The 19,171-nt window shown below is 47.0% G+C and overlaps 1 protein-coding gene across 4 annotated transcripts in view; it reads right to left on the minus strand.

Moving 5' to 3' along the window:
• Positions 1-19,038, minus strand: part of LIN54 (lin-54 DREAM MuvB core complex component) — a 38,418-nt gene extending 19,380 nt beyond the window's left edge. For 3 of the 4 annotated variants that reach the window (XM_050710567.1, XM_050710566.1, XM_050710565.1), the window contains exons 1-2: positions 18,969-19,038; positions 4,701-5,428 (exon numbers count right to left, since the gene is read on the minus strand). In XM_050710567.1, the coding sequence (XP_050566524.1) occupies positions 4,701-5,393 (693 nt within the window). In that variant the 5' untranslated portion in view covers positions 5,394-5,428; positions 18,969-19,038. Of the gene's footprint in view, positions 1-4,700; positions 5,429-18,734; positions 18,794-18,968 lie in introns of those variants that run through there. The other variant, XM_035553119.2, reaches the window with a different exon arrangement.
• Positions 19,039-19,171: the final 133 nt, after the last annotated feature.

The following is a 19,171-nucleotide window of genomic DNA, read 5'->3' on the forward strand; positions in this document are numbered from 1 at the left end:
AGGCCCAAGAGTAGGGGGCCGTGTGTCCCTTCTGTGACATCTCCCCTCTGAAGTGCAGTTGGACCAGGGACAGGTATGTGCAATTCAATGATACGGACTGCTTCAACTTAAAGGCTTTTTCAGCAGGGCTTGGTAACGAGGACAATCAGAACTTTTTCCTCCCTTCTCCACACTGAAGGGGCAGCTACCAGACGCGTTTATCCCAACCGTTCCTATATCCTGGCATGCAGGCGTGGAAAATTCAGCTTAGAGGTGACTTCTTTCAAAGACTGCTTTAAACCACCAACTCTCGAGGCTGCCAGCAGATGAGGGCAAGCATTAGGATCTTCTCCCATAAGCAATACTGTACTCAGACCCGCAGATGAGCCCCGTCCTGCCTCTCCTCTGCCCCACGTGCCTGTGTGCATCCCACAGGCACCGGCCACCACCTGCAGCAAGGTCACAGAGGCGTGAGATGGCATCAACGTGGGGAGCCACATCGAGACTGCACATCTGTTGCTTTTACTCAAACGAGCAAGCAGAGAAACCTTACACATGGAGACAAATACAGAGATGACAGCTACTTTCAACAGCCTGAGAAAGATGCAATTGCTTAAATGAAGCAATCAAGTAGGCTGGATGTTGTGGTTTCCTACACAAAAACCCTATTTATAGCATTTGCTGACTGCAAACACCTCCTTTACAGTAGCGCGACGCTGAAGCATTGCAAGTGGTCGGCAATGTGCAACAAATCCAGCAGGCTGCCCGCAGAGAGGGCGTGTGAGGCCGGTTGGGCTGCCTGCAGCATGCTGGCAGCACAGCTGGGGAAGCCCCGGGATGGCACCACAGCTCCTGGCCTCGCACCAACGGCAAACCCCACGCTGCGTGCCTGAGTTGTACCCGGCTGAGGCCAAGGGCCCCCAGGCAGCTCCGACCCTGGGCAGCGCCAGATTGGAGATTGCCATGCTGTTGAAATTAATCCTAATCCTGCTACAAATTATCACCGTAATTTACCTGCTATTGCTTCTAGTCTCTGAAGCAAGGGCAAAGTCTGGCTCAGAACATGGCCAACACCTAGCAGGAACAGTGAGCACTCAAACAGCAGCAGTTGTTTCCCAGTAACAGTCATTATCCATGCTTAAATTACTTGCATAAACACTTGTAAAATACCAGCCAACTGTTACCATCAAGTATCTCAGGGAAAAGTAAAAATCCCAGAACAAGAGCTGGTCAACACGAGTAGCCCTGCTTCAAGGGGGCTCAACTTGCGATACCCTCCTCAGATTTTTTTTTTGGTAAACTGATGGACCGGGAAGCAGAAGCTCTACATTTTCTAAGAAATGACTGAACTCCCCCAGGCTTTCAGAAACGTGGCGAAAAACCGGCATGCTTTCCCTCGGCCCTGCAGCGCGGGCAGCCCCACTGGCTGCCTCTTGGCAGCGAGCCTTTCTGGAGCATCGATAGCCACAGTGTCTGCCAGAGCCTCCCAGGCTAAGGTGGGAAGCTCATTACCTGTTTCAGTAGAGACTGGAGACACCAGAGGAAATAATCAAGGTGACAGAACGTCCTCTCAATGCTTCAGCAAGAGCAACTTCTCTGGAGCCCTCTGTCACTGCCTGTACTAATCACAAGGAGGTCACCATTATTCCTTTTTGCCTATGTAAGCTAAGCACGCTCTCAGAAATTTGCTTTGAATTAGACTGCAGAAGTATTTCATAGGGCAAAGAGCTCTTCTCTAAGAAAATTATTAATTTAAGAAGCACACAGCAGCCTTCTTCCCCCTGCAGAAAGGAAAAGCTTAATGTGCAAGCATCTTTATTTCAAGGGTTAATTTGTGTCTCCCTAAGCTCTTCCCACTAAACAAGATGAACAAGTGTGCTTCCATGACCGGCCTGCCTTCAACTGTCAAGCAACGTGATATTACAGAAAAAGGCACTCGCATACCTTGAATTTACTGCGGGCTAGGAACAGCCACAGCCACTTACCACAAAGGAGCTAACACAGTATAAATCCACTCCCTAGATGACCTCATGGGAGCTCCTCAATGCAGCCACACCCTATGTAATTTTTACTTGGCATAATAGGAAAAGAATCACAGAGTCTGGAAATAGAAGACAACAGCCTACTTGAGAGAAGATAATAAGGACCCTGAGTCAGGAGCAGAGATTTGCTGTGGGCTTCGGGAGTGCGCGAGGTTATTTTCCCACAGTGAGACAAAGCCACACTGATGGTGCGGCAGTTGTCTTGCCACAGTAGCTACAGACACATAGATGTAACCACTGAAATGCGGAGCCAGCTACCACATCGAGACAAGTTCAGGTTGGAGCAGCTCAGTCGCAGCAGTGGCGATGGGTCTGGACCTCTGCTTCTCACACAAGCGCCAGGTAGTACACCAGCACATCATGCTTTTTAAGCCTGCATGCAAGCAGAGTCCCAGGCTGAAAACCTGTGCTGGCCAAATTGGTTTGTCCACACGTGCAGGGCAGTGGTTTCTACTATATCATGACAAACTGTCCAGATCTACAGAAGGTCTACAGAAGGGAGAGCAATAAACCTCTTACTACAGAAGAAGCCCGAGGTCCCGCCGTATTTTACACCCCACAGCTTCATACCTCTAACATCGCAGTCAGAGAGGGAGCAGGATTCCAAGGCACGTTTTGCAGAACTCTATCAATTCTGCCTTTTCTCAAGTGCTGAGATCTCAAGCGTCACAATTAAATTCCAGTAAGACAAAAGGATTTTATTTTTGACCTGCAAAGCCCCTACAACATTGATAATGTAAGGAGAACTGTACAGAGCTCGTAGCCACCTAAGCCTCACCTTTTATCAATTCTTTTTTTCAGCACAAAGTCAAACTGCTGTGCTGCCTTGCATCTGAAACAACCGCTTCACATGAGTTAAGTTACACAAGACCCTTGGGAAGCAGGGAAGCATTCACTGCTTCCTTTTCCACTCAGGAGGTGCCAAGAAGGCACTGAAAGGTTGAGAGGCTCGTCAGGATCATGGGGTTAACACATGACATCATTTTCTAAGAGTGGGTTACCTCCCCTGTCATCTACGATAGAGTAAGATCGTGAATCTCTCACCCAGCCTCATATATCCTTTTGATAATTAAGTAATTTCCTGCAGGGAGACGTACTGTCTAGGAGTTGCACATGTAGTTCTTTCCTGCAGTATCGGTCACTTTTAACAAACTGAACTCTGCTTTCTTGCTTTTCATTTCTACTTCCTCATCTCCTTATAGGGGAAAAAAGAAAAGGAATATCAGGCATTAACGATTCATTCCATTTTGCAAAAGGAAGCAAAGATTTAATAGAAAGACCATAACAAACAAATTCAACCCAACTGCAATTCAATGGATTAACAAAGGGATGCAAGCCCATTTATAATGGGTTATATTAAGGAACCTGTAGAATTCCTCCTGACAAACAGGTATCAATCACTGAGTCAGTTTCTCAGTCACTGATGGCACAGGTAATCTCATGGAAGCAAAAGCTCATTGCAGTTATTTTCTTACTATTATACTGTTTCATTTATGTGCTAGTTGGCAGTAACTGAAGCCAGTTGGAAATGATCCACTCTTACACGTTCCTGTGGTGACATAGCTTTTTTGAAAACTGTAATGACAACTGTATCATTAACAATGGAAGGCACAAAAACAGGAGCCACATATAGTGCATGGACATATTGAAAATGGTCATAACTATTAAACATTTTTGTCTGGAGATATGACACAGCAACAAAGGAGGGGAAAGCAGATACCGGTGCAGGGATCATCTGCTGATTTAAAACGAACTACCTGGACAGCTGCCTATGTGCGCTTACCACGAAATGCTAGCTGGGGAACTTACCAGCGCTCATGGCATGCTTAAAAGTAGCATGAAAAGTTACTTGAAAAACTTCAAGTGCAGGAAAATTGTTTTCATTTGTGTACCTTCAGTTTCCTTTCTCATTTCACTAATTTCAATAATCATTTTCCATCATAACCTGCACTGAGTTCTAGTTTTTCTTCACTGTCATCTAGAAAGAAGTTGCTCACATTTAGTTCTGCCACACATCAGATGAAAATCAGGCCCCTTCATTAATAACTTGTGTCTTTACAACACCTTTTCAGATCCCATCAGATTCTCTCTGTTTTCAGTTATCTCCAGATCCATGCCTGAGTTGGGAAACAGCGCTTAGAGACATCCAGCTTACAATCCTGTCTAGTTGATCAATATCTATTGATAAGCTTAAGCAGATTTGAGGCAGACGAGATGTACCTTTCTGTTACTTCTCAAATACTGTACGGTTCTTTGGAGACTTTATTTATAACAAGCTCAATGTAAGAGGCAGAAGCTACTTGATCATAAAAGAGGAAAGCCGTGCACATTCTGAATAAAGAAATGGCAGGCATAAAGAGTTCAATTCAGTCTTCTGAAAGCATGTAGAATTTATTTTTATCAAATGAAAATAATGGGAAAACTCTCTTTAATGAATTTTGACAGCTCACTTTCTCTGAGGCAAACCCTAAATTCCTAGACAGTAGCTAGAGGTAGAAGACATTAAGGCTGTAAATGCCTACACAGATGAAAAAGCAGGCCAAGAGCAGCACTGTGCTTTTATACAAGGAATGAATGCGAAGGCTGAAAGCAACCGCGCGCCAGTCAGCGAAGGAAGTAGACAACAGTTGCACCAACAGAATTGTTTTAAAGAGGTTTCATCAGTACAACTCACTTTACCTGTACTGTTTTTAATTGCTGGGTCTGCAAAACAGAAGGCTGGGCGGCAGTATTTATCAGCTGACTTCCTTGCGTCAAAGCTGAGACACCAACAACAGGTTTCACTTCTGACCGGCCTCCGATAACAACTTTGATCTGCTGGCCTTGTACCTTCGAGTCTCCGGCTTGGCCTTGGGATGCAGCCTTCTGCGCCTGCGGGAGCTGGCTGTGGGGTAATGCTAAAACAATGGGTTGGCCAGACTTGCCCAAAGTTGTTACGATGAGCTTTTGCCCGTCTGGTTTAATACTCTGATTGCCTATTTTAAGGTCGGCAGTCTTGTTCAAAAAAATCTGATTGGCTGAGATAGTGACCGGGGTCTGAGCACCAAGTTTATGGAGGCCACTTTGAAAGGCAGGCTTTACTATCGAGTTTCCCTCCGTTTTGGCAGTTGCGGTGTTCACCGCCGCATCGCCTGAGTGATTACTGGGCGCAGTAACCGGTTCTGCGGTGACTGGGGCTGTAGTCGTAGTTGAAGAGTCACCAGTGGAACTTATGTTCACTATTTCTTCCAGTTCTGTTTCCATTGGAATAGAATCTCCCATCGGTGATGACACAATAACCGCCTCGATGCCGTCATCTTCCACCAGCGTTATCCCGGTGTCCATTATTTCCTCAGGGAGCAAGCTGTTCACTTCTGCTGAAACCACCTCCATTGTAGCAGTTTTGGCAGTGGTGACTAGAGCAGGTACTGCAATAATAGGAGAAAAAAAAAAAAGAGAAGTGAGTGGTTTCCAGAAAATAGACATTTTGCAAAGCTTTATGAATGACATCACCAAAAAAAGAAAATATAGTAGCAGAAATTCTTGACAACTAACCCATTTAGCTGAATTTAATTACAACAAGAATTTACATCAAAGCTCTTCAACACGATCCATTAAAGTCAAATAAAGGCGTCAACTTCCTGTTGATTACCAGTCCACTCTTGACAATTTTGTATGCCTAGAGAAAGTGTTCCCCCCAAGATACGGTATGTTGTTCGCAGAGATTTAAGCTTACTGAGATATAAAGCAGGAGGTAAAAAGCTTTGCAAATCCAATAGACAATGATGACTTTTGTCACACACGTCAACATCTACTAGCAAGGTATCTTGCCTCAGCGACTTGATTCCCAGAGCTGAAGTAATGGGGTTCACCCTTGTCTAAATCCTCATTTCAGAAACGTCAGTCAAACAAACAGCTGCCCGGTAAGGGGCTGTATTTACCCCAGAAGCCAGCCGCAGGAGCAAGCTAAAGCCCTGCCCTTCCAAGGTGAACGTCCATTCCTCTCTGCTGGCACGGAGAAATGCAACTCAGTTTTTCTTCTTATACTTGCAAGATAACACAGAGCCCCAACTCAAAACGCTTCCTAAAAGCCAAACAATTACTACCCTGTCTGAATGCTATCAGGATTTTTTTGCGTGGATTAATGAAAGGACCAACTCAGATAACAAATCCACAGTTAGTTTCAGAGCCCGAGTCAGTTCCCACTTGAGAAACCTTAAGGACAGTGCCGGGAGCAGCTGCATCCACCGTGGCCACTGAAACCGCATCCGTGCCAGAGGCTGCACACAGCACCTCAATGAAGCTTTTCCTCCATTTGCTGACCCCTCAGCACGCTCGGGCACTGCATGGGTGACTACACAGCACGGATATACGTACTCCACACACCCTCAAGTGCCCGTGATATGCGCACGAGGAGAAGATACCCACAAATCCAGCTTCCTTCTTCCTAGGAAAAGCTGACTGAGTTCCTTGTGCTTCAGTGACATTCATAAGTCAGGAACCATGTAAGTCAGGAACCATGCTGCTGAAAACGCAGCCCCACCGCTGTGGTAACAAAGACCGACCCTGTGGCTCGACCTGCGCCCAGGACAGCTGTGTTGTGTCCAACAACTTAAGGCTTGTGCCTTAAGCTGTACCGCTTGGAGCTCATCTGCACAAAAACCCATCACTGCTTCTGCTGTCCGAGAAGGAACCAAGGGCTGGGATCCACAAGTTAGGCTCTTAGGGTCAACTGCAATCCAAGTAACGATTGCTTCCATGTTTGAGAAGGAGGGCATCATGTAAAGCAGAAAAACCAATTCGATAACGACAAATTATTTCAAACAATATTGCTTTAAGTTGCATTTCTAAGTGCTATTCCCTAGAAGAAAGGCCATTCTTAGTATATTTTAGCGGTATAAGCAGAACACACTGCTTATATGTATTTAAACAGTTATACAGTTCAAAAGGAACTTATTAATATTCTTTATTCTTACCATTTGGTTATGCTACAAACCAGTAGACAGTTGCTAAATACCTCTATCTCTTTGAAAAAAATGAAATGAAAATGCAACAGAGTCAGGATTTTAAACAGAACTCTGAGTTCTAACCTCCCGCATATCAAAATGCAGAGGGAAAAGAAATACATTGCTTCAAGTCAGGCATTAAGACCTGTAAGTTAAAAGAAAAGAAACATTACATGTGGTTGGAATAACAGTTTACAGCCATTAACACTGCAAGATTCTTGAGGTATGAGGTCTTACCGCTTTACAGATGGCTTTCATTACTGTATTTAGGCTCATGTCATCAAAAACAGCAAAAAAAAGAAAACACAAACGTACCTCGCTTGTTTGATTTCTTTGTTTATTAGACAGAACTAAAATAGATGCACAAAATGAAATGACGAAAATCTTGTCCTACCTGCATAAGAAGTTGCTGTCATCAAAAGCCACTTCAACATCCAAGCACATCGTATTTTTAGGTATTTACCCAGGATTTCTCAACCACTCAGCTGTTTACTTTTGCAAATGTTTTTATAGCAAACATACTGTTTCCATTTTTTCAGCTCCTCCACTGAAATGTTTTCCAATAATAAAAGGTCACCAAACTCTTAACATTCTAACGGATCTGAGACCTTCAAGTAAGCACAGAGAAAATACACTGCTATTTTCACTGAATTTCGAAGTTTCTTTGGCTTCATCAACTACACTTGGAATCACTTGGCCTCGCCAGAGCTGTGCCTACACCTCCAAAAAGGACGCATCAGTAAGCATTTAGTTGTTTGCAGCTGACAACCAAACGAAAACCTACACCAAAGAAGTGGGTAAGCACACCATCAGATTGAAGAACTCCCCCAAGACTGTATGGTCAGTTTCACAAACAGATCATTTCAGGCCACAGAACAATGGTCATGCAACAAATTAAAAGCTCTCCTAGAAAGTTATGTAAAGAAGACTGCTTTAATAGAAGACTCTACCCCAGTACAGCTCAGGACATGAAATTAGCTAAATATGCACCAAAAATAGTAAAGTAAATAAATAGAGAAAAAATAGGGACTAAAGTTCATCATCAGCAAGGTTTGGCAGCAATGACTTCATCGAATTACTTTCTGTCACCTTCTACTGAGAGAGCAGACAGCAGTTAGGAGGGCAGCAGGGACCGAAGACCAGCTCGAGTGGCCCACCCCTGCCCGTCTGTCTGACAGCACAGACCTACACCTGATATTCACAGGAAAGAAAACAGAGAACAACTTGAACCTTGCTGTTGCCCGACCTCACACTCCAATACTCCTGAATGCTGTATTTGTTTCTAAAAGGTCTTATTAAAAAAACAATCACCACGTTCCTATCAATATAACTTTGTGAAGGTTAAAAGAGATTTCTAAGTAGGAAGATCAACACGTGATGACATCGGCAAAATGCAGAATGGAAATAAGGGTTCTGACAGGTACCTGTGAACTTCGATCTGTTTTCTCCTTTTCTTTGCCAGTATGCCAATGCACAATCTTCAGGAAAGTAACCGTGTTAAGTATTGAGTGCTATTATTACACCTTTGTTGTGAAAACATGCAGATCTATCACGTCAAACAGGAAAAAAAAACATATCAAAACAATGGGCAGAGTAAAACAGTGAAAACATGCAGATCTATCGTGTTAAACAGGAAAAAAACACATCAAAACAATGGGCAGAGTTAAACAGTGGTGTGGAAAGCAGTCGGCAAGAAGGCAGCGTAATGCCCGTGTGCCCCAGTATGCAGGCACAGCTCATTGCCCCTCCAGCAGCGCCAGCTGGGTCAGAACAGCTGAGCTCCCAGTCTGCACAGCCAGCAGCGAGGGCTCTGCACTGCGAGGAGAACTGTCCGGGGGAAAAATAAATGCTCTGACAGGAAGGCTGAGAGACCAGGATGTCCGGGGTGCAGCTGCAGCAATGCCCTGTGCACAAGCACCCGCCTGGAAGTGGAAAGTGAAGCCCTAACCTAAAAGCTTCATGAAGGCATCACGTCAGAGCCATCCCTGGTGGCAGGGATGGCTCTGGGGTCTCCAGATCTGCTGCCCACGAAGCGAACCAAATGGCAGGCGAGCACCCCTGCCAGGCACAGCAGCCACCTGAAGGTGGAGCAGAGCTGTGTGCTGAGGTGCAGCGCTGTTTGGAGCCAGCAAGGGCAAATACCTTCGGGTTCTTGAGCTATGGACTGCAAAAGCCTTCCAAGAGGAGGAACGATGAAACACCCGAGTGAAGTCCTACCCTGATGAGGTGACCACCGGTACAATCATCCAAGGGACAAACGGCATGGGGACGTGTACCATCTGTACAACTAACTGCTATAAAACTACCTTATGCATCACTCACCACGAGCAGATGCCAATATGACCGTACATTATTGCAAGTTTCTTCCTGAGGGGTGAAAAACAGCTTAGGGGTGAAAAACAGGATACAGCTTAGAAGGTCCTGAACCAGAAAATAAACTGCTCTGAATCCGTGCAGTGGCAGAGTTACAAGCGTCTCCGCAGCCCCTTGGCACCGCCACGGCTTTTCCAAAGGTCTGTAAAGTTCACAAAAGATTGTTACCTTCCTACTGAGGGCTGGCTGATACCAAAGGGATAACATTTTGAGTGCTTGGCCTCTGCAAAGGAATGCGGCAACACCAACGCTTCTCTGCCAAATAGAGGTGCAACAGGGGAACTGTCTGCGGGCTGCACCTCATATTTCAGGATTTTACAACTCCAAACCCTCGCAGGATTTGTATAAAGTTACAATATTAAAATCAGTATATTCCTAGTATGCTGATCTATTAAGAGTTAAAAGAAATAATAACTTAATCTATTTCTACATCCACTTAATCGAACAGAGGCAAGAGCAGGAGGAAGCAGTGGAAATACAGAATGAATCCTTGATGATTACGGTTCACAATTTTTAAGTTATTCACTTGGGAAATGTGAGATACTTCCAGCCACATGCAATTAAAATTTAGGTGCTTAAACGCTTCTCAATTTTTCAGCTTTTGCTCACGCACACTTTTCAATAGCAGCAATCTTGAAGTTCCACAAGGCTGCCGAGCTGAGCGTATTTTTTTGCCTTAATACCTAGAGATTAAGCAGTGTAAAATTACTCGGCATTGACTAGTTGGAAGCTGCCACAAAAAAAGAGATCCAAGTACCCCTCAGTGGGAAAAATGCAGAAGCCATTCCTCCACCTGCTCCCACTCCCCTTCCTCAACTTCCAGCACGTGGCACGGAGGCAGAAAACAAGCATCTTGCACTTCAACTGTGGAAGTAAGCTCTCCATGCTGTGGTCACTGACATATAAAAAGAGTGACAGGGACAGATAAAGAACAGCAAGCCAAAAAGCACACCAAGGAACAGAAACTGTTTTGCAGAGACTTGCTTAAAAAAGAGCACAAAAACACAATCAACAACACAAATCTCTTTGCTTGAAGTTGAGTAAAATTCATCTTCTATTTGCCTTGAAACAGGAATGTTTTATCAAGACAGATGAAATACACTGCCTTTACTAGAAAGCCTTGATCTGACGGTACCCACAGCTTCAGAAGCGACACACGCAACATGACCACTCCCCTTTCCTTCTCCACAACCGCTCCGATGCAAACAGGCTGATGGGCTCAGCTGTCCTGCGACCTGTAGCTGTTTTCTCCACATCAGACTGAGTTCTCCCACACAAGGCATCACAGCGAGCTACCGCAGAAATTAGATTACACACACACAGAGCACAAAAGCAATTTTCACAACAAAACTAACAAAGACCTTCGACATCGTACATGACCAAAAATCCCCATGAGTCAGAAACCCTTTCATGTGAAACAGAAGCTAGAAAGAAAGGGGAAAAAGCCACAGCCAAGTTTTTGATGAAAACAGTATGTCACATAGGTTGTCAGCGCCTGACTTACATTACATGTACACACGTGCTTTCTAAACGACCGTCACCTCAAAACCCTCAGGTACCTCACCTGCATTGGACAGCCCCTTTTCACCACAAGAAGAAAGCATTGTATGGCCCAAATGCTCCTTCAGTTATGAAACCAGACAAGCAAAGAAGAAGGCACTAGCCGTGGCTGATTACAAAGAGGTATTACGCAGCATTACTGAAAAAGCCATGCCAGACTCTTCTCTCCTGAGTTAATCCTAACCAGAAAACCCAGCCACTTACAGGTTACGCTACTTTCCTAGGCATGGCCCACACGCTAGTTACACATCCATTAAGAAGGTGGCCAAAATCTAGGCCGTTTTACTAACACTAGTCTGCATCTCGTGCCCAATCTGCATTTCCAATTTGCATACACAAATAGTTTGTTCCCCTCGGTCCACACTTCCAGCGTTGGCTGTTGGTGGCTCACTGCAAGTGTAAGACATGCACTCCTGCCCGGTTCTGAGGACGATCACGGACCAGCTGACGAGAAAGCCGCTCCTCAAGAAGGGCTCAGTGCCCGTAAGGGGCTCACCCTCGCCGCGGCTACGGCAAGTCCGGGGCATGCTCGGGAGCAAAGCCGTTCCTGTTATGTGAACCCTGCGAACGCGACAGGGCCCCATGTTGCAGAACAATACTGATACGTGCTTATTTGACAGCTGAGTGGCATGTCCATGTTAAGAAGGCTCAAACAGAGAATGAAATAATTAGGACAGCTCTTCATGCTCCCATTACCGACAAACAGAAGTGTAAATGGGATCGACCACTGAAGTAGGTTCCGTACGGATCTGTACGCCCTCCTTTCCTCTTAGAAGTGAACCACTGGGTAGGTTGCTTCAGCATGATAAGGCTCAACCCTGCCTGTTTAGCCAGCTGCTTACTGCAACCCTGGAGGAAAGAATGGGGCACTTCTAACATTTATTGCAGCACAACAGTTCAGAGCAGTTCAGTTTGCTTTCTGTAATGGGAAACAACATTCTACTTTCAAGCAGAGCTTCAATGCAAACTAAAAATAAAATGGAAACCAAAAATCAGAACACTTCCCTTTACCCCTCCATTGGCTTGCACACCATAGCCCTCGTTTTCATGACACACAATAGCACCAATTCAGAGAAACAGAACTTCACAGGTGTTCTTACGATCACTAAATACGTTCCAAAGGTGTTGCTGCCATGAACAGTCTGTTTCCGGTCTGTACATTTAACGAAGCATTTCTAACCTTAGGTTCCATGCAAACTTTGTGGTGAGACCAAAAGAAATACCCTGAAACTAACATGAACATACTTGAGTTTTGTGAGTATTTAGGACTCCAAAAGTAAAGCATGAACAATCTGACGTCAAAATGACTATGTCCATAGTGAACTTAGCTCGACTGGAAAACTACCAGAGAGGTGAAATCTATAGGCCCCAGAAACGCAGATTTGAGAAAAGTGCTTCTTCTCAGTCTGTTAAATATAGTTGGAAATTGGTCTTGCTTTCCAAGTTCAGGCTATGGCAGAATTCAGACCCCACAGCGCTATCGCCCCAAACATGCAGCAAAACGAGGAGCGTAGAAGCTGCCGTTCAAGGCTCGATAGCGAGTTCCCCACAGACTCATAAGAGGTGTTATCACGCTGAGCACCTTTGCGGGGCAGACCTGTTGCCAACAGTTCCTGCACGAGTTCATGTTAGCACTGTACGTACGTGCAAACGTTCATCACAACAGCACTGGAAACCACCAACTTCACTGAGGCTTTGCGAACGGGGAAGAGTGACGATGAGGCAGTACATCACACGCGTACTTGAGCACCTTTGCCCAGTCAGAAGGCTAAGTACGCTACACTGTTTATTCTAACCCAAATTAAACCACGTGTAATGCTGATTTCACTTCCAGAAATACTCTACAACACAGCACAATGAAGCATTTTGTACTAAAAACTTTATTCCTTACGTGTCCTATGCAATCATTTGAGTCTTTTCTGGCAATAATTTGCCCCAAACCCACACACCTACCTGCAGATCTCAGCAGCTGCCACAGGACTAAGCATGACAACTTCACAAGTACAGAAGTATACTCGCTCACAGGACTGAGCTGAAGATAAATAGCTTGCCTGCAGGCAAACCATGACTAGGTCTTGGTGCCAAAAACACCGTTACCCCTCCCTCCCACTTCAATCTCTAGATAAAAGACCTCCAAATTGCTTTTGAAAGAAACTTATTTGAATAACCAGAATTGTACAGTATCTGACTGGCTTTTGTGCCAGTCTTAATCACATCAAGATTTTGAGACAAAATACCAATCCAATAGGTGAAATGAGAATTTTAGCGAAATCTTGGTTTCTTCTCCAGAACTACATGGGCCACTTCCAATGCAAGCTTCTCACATGCCTGAAGATGGCATCACAAAAGGTCCCAGAACTTCTATACGTATAACACAAACACCAACTGCTAAGTTTTCTCAAGTATCTGTATGAAACCCACGTAGTAGAGAAGCTTTTGCAAGCTGCTGGTTCCTGCTTTTGCAGTCGGAGATGAGCACTGTCACACGGGGCAAGACACAGAGCTGGCTGCGCACAAGGAGCCCGCTGCGGCAGGTTGTGTGCCGTGACTCAGCACTGCACCAACAAACCGTCCCACGGGGTGGCCTTGCTGTGCTGCGCCACCGTCCGCGATAAAGATGCCCGAGGTGCCCAGAAGAAGCCGGCGCCCTGCGATGTCCCGCCAGAGCCCAGCGCAGGTTGGACTCTGCAACAGCTCTGCCTCAAACCAAGGTCCACAACGCCAATGCCTGGCTGCAACAACAGACTGTAAGCGACGGCAAGACGAGATTGTGTGTAGTCACACAGCTCTTGTTTTTTGCCAGTTGTTCCAATAGACGAGGTAAAAATACCCCTGTAGCCTCCCTCCTTTCCGTTTTCTGCTTCTCCCCAGTAGAGCCCATACCTCATATACAACAGGTAATTTTTTTTCACAGGCAACTCGAGTAATAACCTTTCCTCCCTCCTGTAGATGTTAAACCGACTCCAGCCTCCTTAGTGCCAGCGCTGCAGGCAGTTCGCAGCACCAGCACCAACCCATTCTGTGCAGGAGACAAAAAACCCAAAACGCTGCTACTTTGTTTAAAGTTCCGGACATTACCCCAGCAAACAGAAGAACCTTAGTTCAAGAAAAGCTGGAATTAACAGTATAAAAATCCAAGGCTTGTAGTTCCCACAGATTGCCGCCTTCTGGCTAGTGCCAGGGACACAGAATAGCAGCCCATGCAACGCAGAAACAAGCCACAGGTCAGGAGGAGACGACAAGGTCACTCGCTGGTGTAAGGTGCTTTCAACAGCAAAAAAATCTTAGAGAAACCATTTTATCAGGTCATTTTATACAACAAAGCAAGACAAAGAACATGCCAACTCACTTTCTTGTTTGCTGTATTCTTGCATCTCTTTTTGCCCACTATGTACAGCACACATCAACTGTTCCAGGTCACCAAAACTCACAAAGTTCAATGGTGCAAAAAGAGGGAAAACGCACTTCTAAACAGACTCTTGACAGTCAAAATCTTTCCTCTCGTTTGCCAGCAAAGCTTTCAGGGAAGCATATGTATAGCCAAGATTTGTCCAGTACTATATCATCACATTTAAGACCATGACTGCGTGTAGGCAATCTCAGGGTACTACACAATTTGCCCAATTATTTGCAACCCCTCTATTCTGCCACTGTTTCAACAACGGGCAAAGGAGCCTCATTCATTTTATGCATTCCCCGTTTCCTTACTCCCTTTTCTGCTTCACGTTTTGTCTTCAAAATTGCAGGGTTTGTTTTGTTGTAAAGCAGAGAACTACAAAATCACCCAGCACTGCATTTTTATTTTTTTTTCAACAGAGGGTCTTTTGTTTCAGCTTACTGGACTGGAGATGGCCTTAAAAATACATGTCTCAAAAACAGCATTCCTAAGAAAGCTAAAATTAACAAAGACAAGAGAGAAAATTACTAATCTAAGCCTGCAAACTCAGTATGTTTGTATACGTAACAGCAAAGCAAAAACAAATCGTGATGACATGGTAAAAAAAAAAAAGTACCCATGTGGAACAGATAAAATAATTTCCATTCTCTTTGCCACTGTCTACAGAAGACAAGATAGAGGGAATTGGTCTGCATCCTTCCCAGAGGAACACAGTTCTAGATTTATCAAATACCATGCCAATGCAAATTATTGTACAAAAAAACCACCTTGCTCCTTACCAAATGCTTATTACATAATGTGGGTAAGTAGCAGGTTTTTTTTTCATCAGCTGCAAGGAACACCAAGAAAAAAAAATCAGGTGTTATATCTAAGGAGACATTTCATGTTCTTCGCCATAAATTCATCCGGCTATAGGCACAAAATTCAAAATAAAGGTTCCCAAGGCAACCGTAATTCACTCGAGGCGCAGCAGCCCCTTCCCAGACTGCATGGTCTGCCGCGCGCCACACCTGCCACGGTGCCCTGTGCAGTCCCACTGCGGACAAGGTGCCCCTCGCGGCAACTTGTACACCTTGGAAGTCACCCACCTCGAGCCCATGGCATGCGACAGCTTTACACTGCACAGTTCAACTATGCTGGCTCATTCATTTTTAATGGGGGGAAAGATTAGGCTCATGTCCCTCTCAAGAGGTGCTAGCCATTTTCTTAAGAAGGGCTGGAGGAAAAAATTAAATCCACTTGCCCACTCAGCAATCACGAGGAGATCCTTCTTCCCTTGGCAAGTTGTGGGTCATGTCGGCTTCCATTATGATTTTAAAAGGAACACCAGTAGCAAAAAAACCCTTATTTGTCAACAAACTGGCAATTGTCTACTAAGCACCTGCTTCTATTTCTATTACATTAATAATGCAAAACATAGGAATATCTTTTCATGGTTATTTCAAATATCATCTTTTGCAAATTTGATCACTGTGTGGCATGTCACCATCAGCATTGCTTGGTTATATTCCAAGTCCCCACGCCGTCACTACTACTCAAGCTCTCCTGTCCTCCTTTGGCATCTGCCCATCCACTTCCCTCCCAACACGCTCCCTCGTAGCTGCAGGGACGGAACAGATCAAGGAACGGAGCTGGGTTAGATCCAGCCTTCCAAACCCAACCCGAGGCTGTCGCAGCCTTCCTTTCTCCAACTGCTGATGCTGGGGTCCAACAGGCCTCTGGCGAAGCCGTTGCCACATGCTAACCCAGCAGGACCCCACTCCCCAGAGCCACAAACGGATCCGGCCAGGTCAGTGTATGGGACAGGTCAGCTCAGAAGCTGTGAGTGCCAGAGGCACAGCAAGAAACTTCGCCCAAGCACATGACCCAGCCGGGCTGGGGTCCCAGGGAAGCCCAGCAATCCCCCTTCCTCCTTGCCCCTCCCAGCTTGGCATTGATACTCCCTGCACAGCTTGTGCCTGGAGACGGGGATGCTTCAGCTCGGCGCCACCTTGCAGCAAAAAAGTCAGCTCCAAGCAAGCAAGAGCAGCAGGAGTGGGCACCGCAACCAAGTCCTTCCGTGGTGGCAGGCCATACACTGTGACAGGCTGCCTGGCCCACATTTGCTCCAGCTTCCAACCAAGCCCAGGTCGGGATTCACGCAAATCAGCCTTTCAGTGTGTGGTCTACGTGTAGCTGCCTAAATGCTTCTGCGGCATAAGAGAAAGGGAAAGCATGCAAGAGGAATGAACCGAGAGGGAGAAGCTGAGCCATCAGCAGCAAGCAGTGCTGTGAACATGCATAGGGATGTGTTCCAAGCCTCCTAAAGAAATGGGAGAGTAATATATAGAAAAAAAAGGTAAAACACAAATGCAAAACTATGAAAGCTGGCAGGAAATCTCTGCCCAGACACTGCAATATTTACAATTAACTATGTTTTCTAACAGAAAGCTTTTACTGCTTTTCAGATTTGGTCTCTTGTTTCATTTAAGAGAAATAAAAGTGAGATGGGGGTGAAAAGAGCAGATTAAATTATATAGACAGTCATGAGACAGCTGGGATTTTTTTTTGGTAAAACTAATATCAAAACAAGAGAACCCAGGAAAACCAGAAGATGACTTATCCCAAGAACATCAGATTCATCTAAAGAGACTTGCAAAACCTTCTTCAGAAAGGCTTCATGTGTCCATAGTACACTGCAGTTACCTCAAGGAAGAACAGAAACAAGCAGGGGATAAACAGACCGGGGGGCTGTGTATGCACCTGGAACTCGTAGTATGGATCAGAACATGGCCCAGAAGTAGGGGTGGAGCTCTGACCAGGGTGGGAACGTCTTTGAGAGCAGAAGTACAGCTTGCAAAGGGCAGTGACACACATGGAGGAGCTGAGGAGCCGCCAGTCTGTACCCGGGTCTGGAACATCAGAAATGTGGACCTGTCGTGCTGCATAGCTATGCGTCTCACTGCCAGTCGAGGGGTTATTCTGGATGTCTTCTTTTTTCCCATGTAAGACAAACGTTTCTGTTTTCTAACATTATAAAGCTAGCCAGCCCAGTTGTAGGCTGTCCTGGGAACCCCATGCTGCTTTGCAGGTTTTCTAAGTAGCAGAGTAATCCAAGCTACTAAAGAGCAAGGCCTGCTAAAACACAAGCCCTAGGAGCAAACCTTTTAGAGACCTTTTTCTGCTTCTCTCTGGGAGGTCCTGCAGCTAAGAAAAAAAAACAGGAGATTCTCTCCTGGGCATTTGTAATGAATTCCACCACTGCAATATACAGATTCTTTAGGACATTAGAAAGAATTTTTAAGCACATCTGAAGTAGGAAAGGACCACCTCTATAGTATAGGAAGGGAACAGAGCACAAACAGAAGCAAGTGACATAAAAAAAAACACAGTTTGTTGCAGAAGCAGAGCTCAACAACCCTCTGTAGCGTGCCTTGCTACGTCTCCCATAAAATATTTTTGAAACAAGCATAAAGGAAATGAAACCAAGGGGCTTAGACTGAGCGCTTTCCAAAACCTAAAAGAAGGTGATAGCTCTACACGTGAGGTGTCAGCATCTCTGAGGCCGGAATCCTCCAGCACTGTCCATCGTCACACTTCCAGCTGACCTGTGGTTAGCAGATCCTCAACCCGAAACCAGTGACTGCTTTTTCTAAGAAACCAAGCTGAACCGCTCAGTGTTCAATAACAGGCTGTCAGGGCTTGAACGCGCACACAAGTGTAAGCAAAACAAACAACACTAGATAGTTCTTGATACGTAATCTCAACAATTAGCCTTGCATAACCAACTTCTGAAACCGATAGCACTACAGGAAGCACGAAGGACGTTTTTAAGCCGTGAAGCTGCCTGGGCTGCCCTCTCCAGCAGTGTCCCCGGCAGCCCTGAGGAGCGCTTCGCCCACAGCACAGCGCCGGCTCCCATCTCCGCTCCGTCGCCCAACGCACATCCGCACGGGGCACGCACTCAGCAGCTTCTCCTTGCCGGAGCGGGTGTTTTGGGGAACGACAGGCTGCTGCGTTTTGTTGGGGGGGTCCCTCCACGGAAGATCCCTGCCACGGAGGAGGCATTGGAGCTAGCAGCCGCCTGGGGCTGCCCCCGCTGTGCCCCCAAAGCAGGGTGAGGGGACAGCCCGAGGCACCGGGTTTTTACCACCCCCAGCCCGATGTTGTGCTGCTCCTCGCCCCCTAGAGACCACCCCCGGCCCCCCCGGAGTCCGCCCCCGGCCCTTCAGCGCCTCGGCCCCCCTCAGACAAAGGCCGGGCCCCGGGAGGCACCGGGCGGGCACCGGCTCCTCCCCGCCGGCCCGGCCGGGGCCCTGCAGCCTCCCGGGGCCGCCTGAGGAGCCGCGACCCACCGCCGCGAGCCCCTAACGGCCACCAACGGCTGCCCCCCCCCCCCCTCCCGGCCCGGGGCCTCACCTCGGCGGCGCGGGGGTGGCCGGGAGCCGCCGGCCCCGTTTCGAAAGCTCCGCCATTTTCCGCCCGGCCCCGCCGCACCTGCCCCGGCCCCGGGGGGGGCCTCCCCCTCCCCGCAGCCCCTCACGGAGCGCCCCGCACCGGCGGAGGAGCCCCCGGGGGCCGAGCCTGCGCCCTGCCGCCGGCTGTCAGCGCTCCGCCGCCACAGGGCTCTGCCTTCCCGCCCCCCGCGCTCACCGGGCGGCCGCTGCCCTTCTTCTTCCTCCTCCTCCTCCTCTTGCTCCGTTCCGCTCCGCCGTCCCCCGCCGCCGCCGCCGCCCCGCTCCCCCCGCCGCGGCGCCCGGCGGCGCCCGCCCGCCCGCCGCGGCCGCGTTTGTTCAAAATCACGCGCCCCGCGCCGTTCCCCCGCCGCATCCCATAATACTCCGCCGCGCCGCCCT

This window comes from Cygnus atratus, chromosome 4, assembly GCF_013377495.2.
Source record: "Cygnus atratus isolate AKBS03 ecotype Queensland, Australia chromosome 4, CAtr_DNAZoo_HiC_assembly, whole genome shotgun sequence".
Taxonomy (NCBI): Eukaryota; Metazoa; Chordata; class Aves; order Anseriformes; family Anatidae; genus Cygnus; species Cygnus atratus.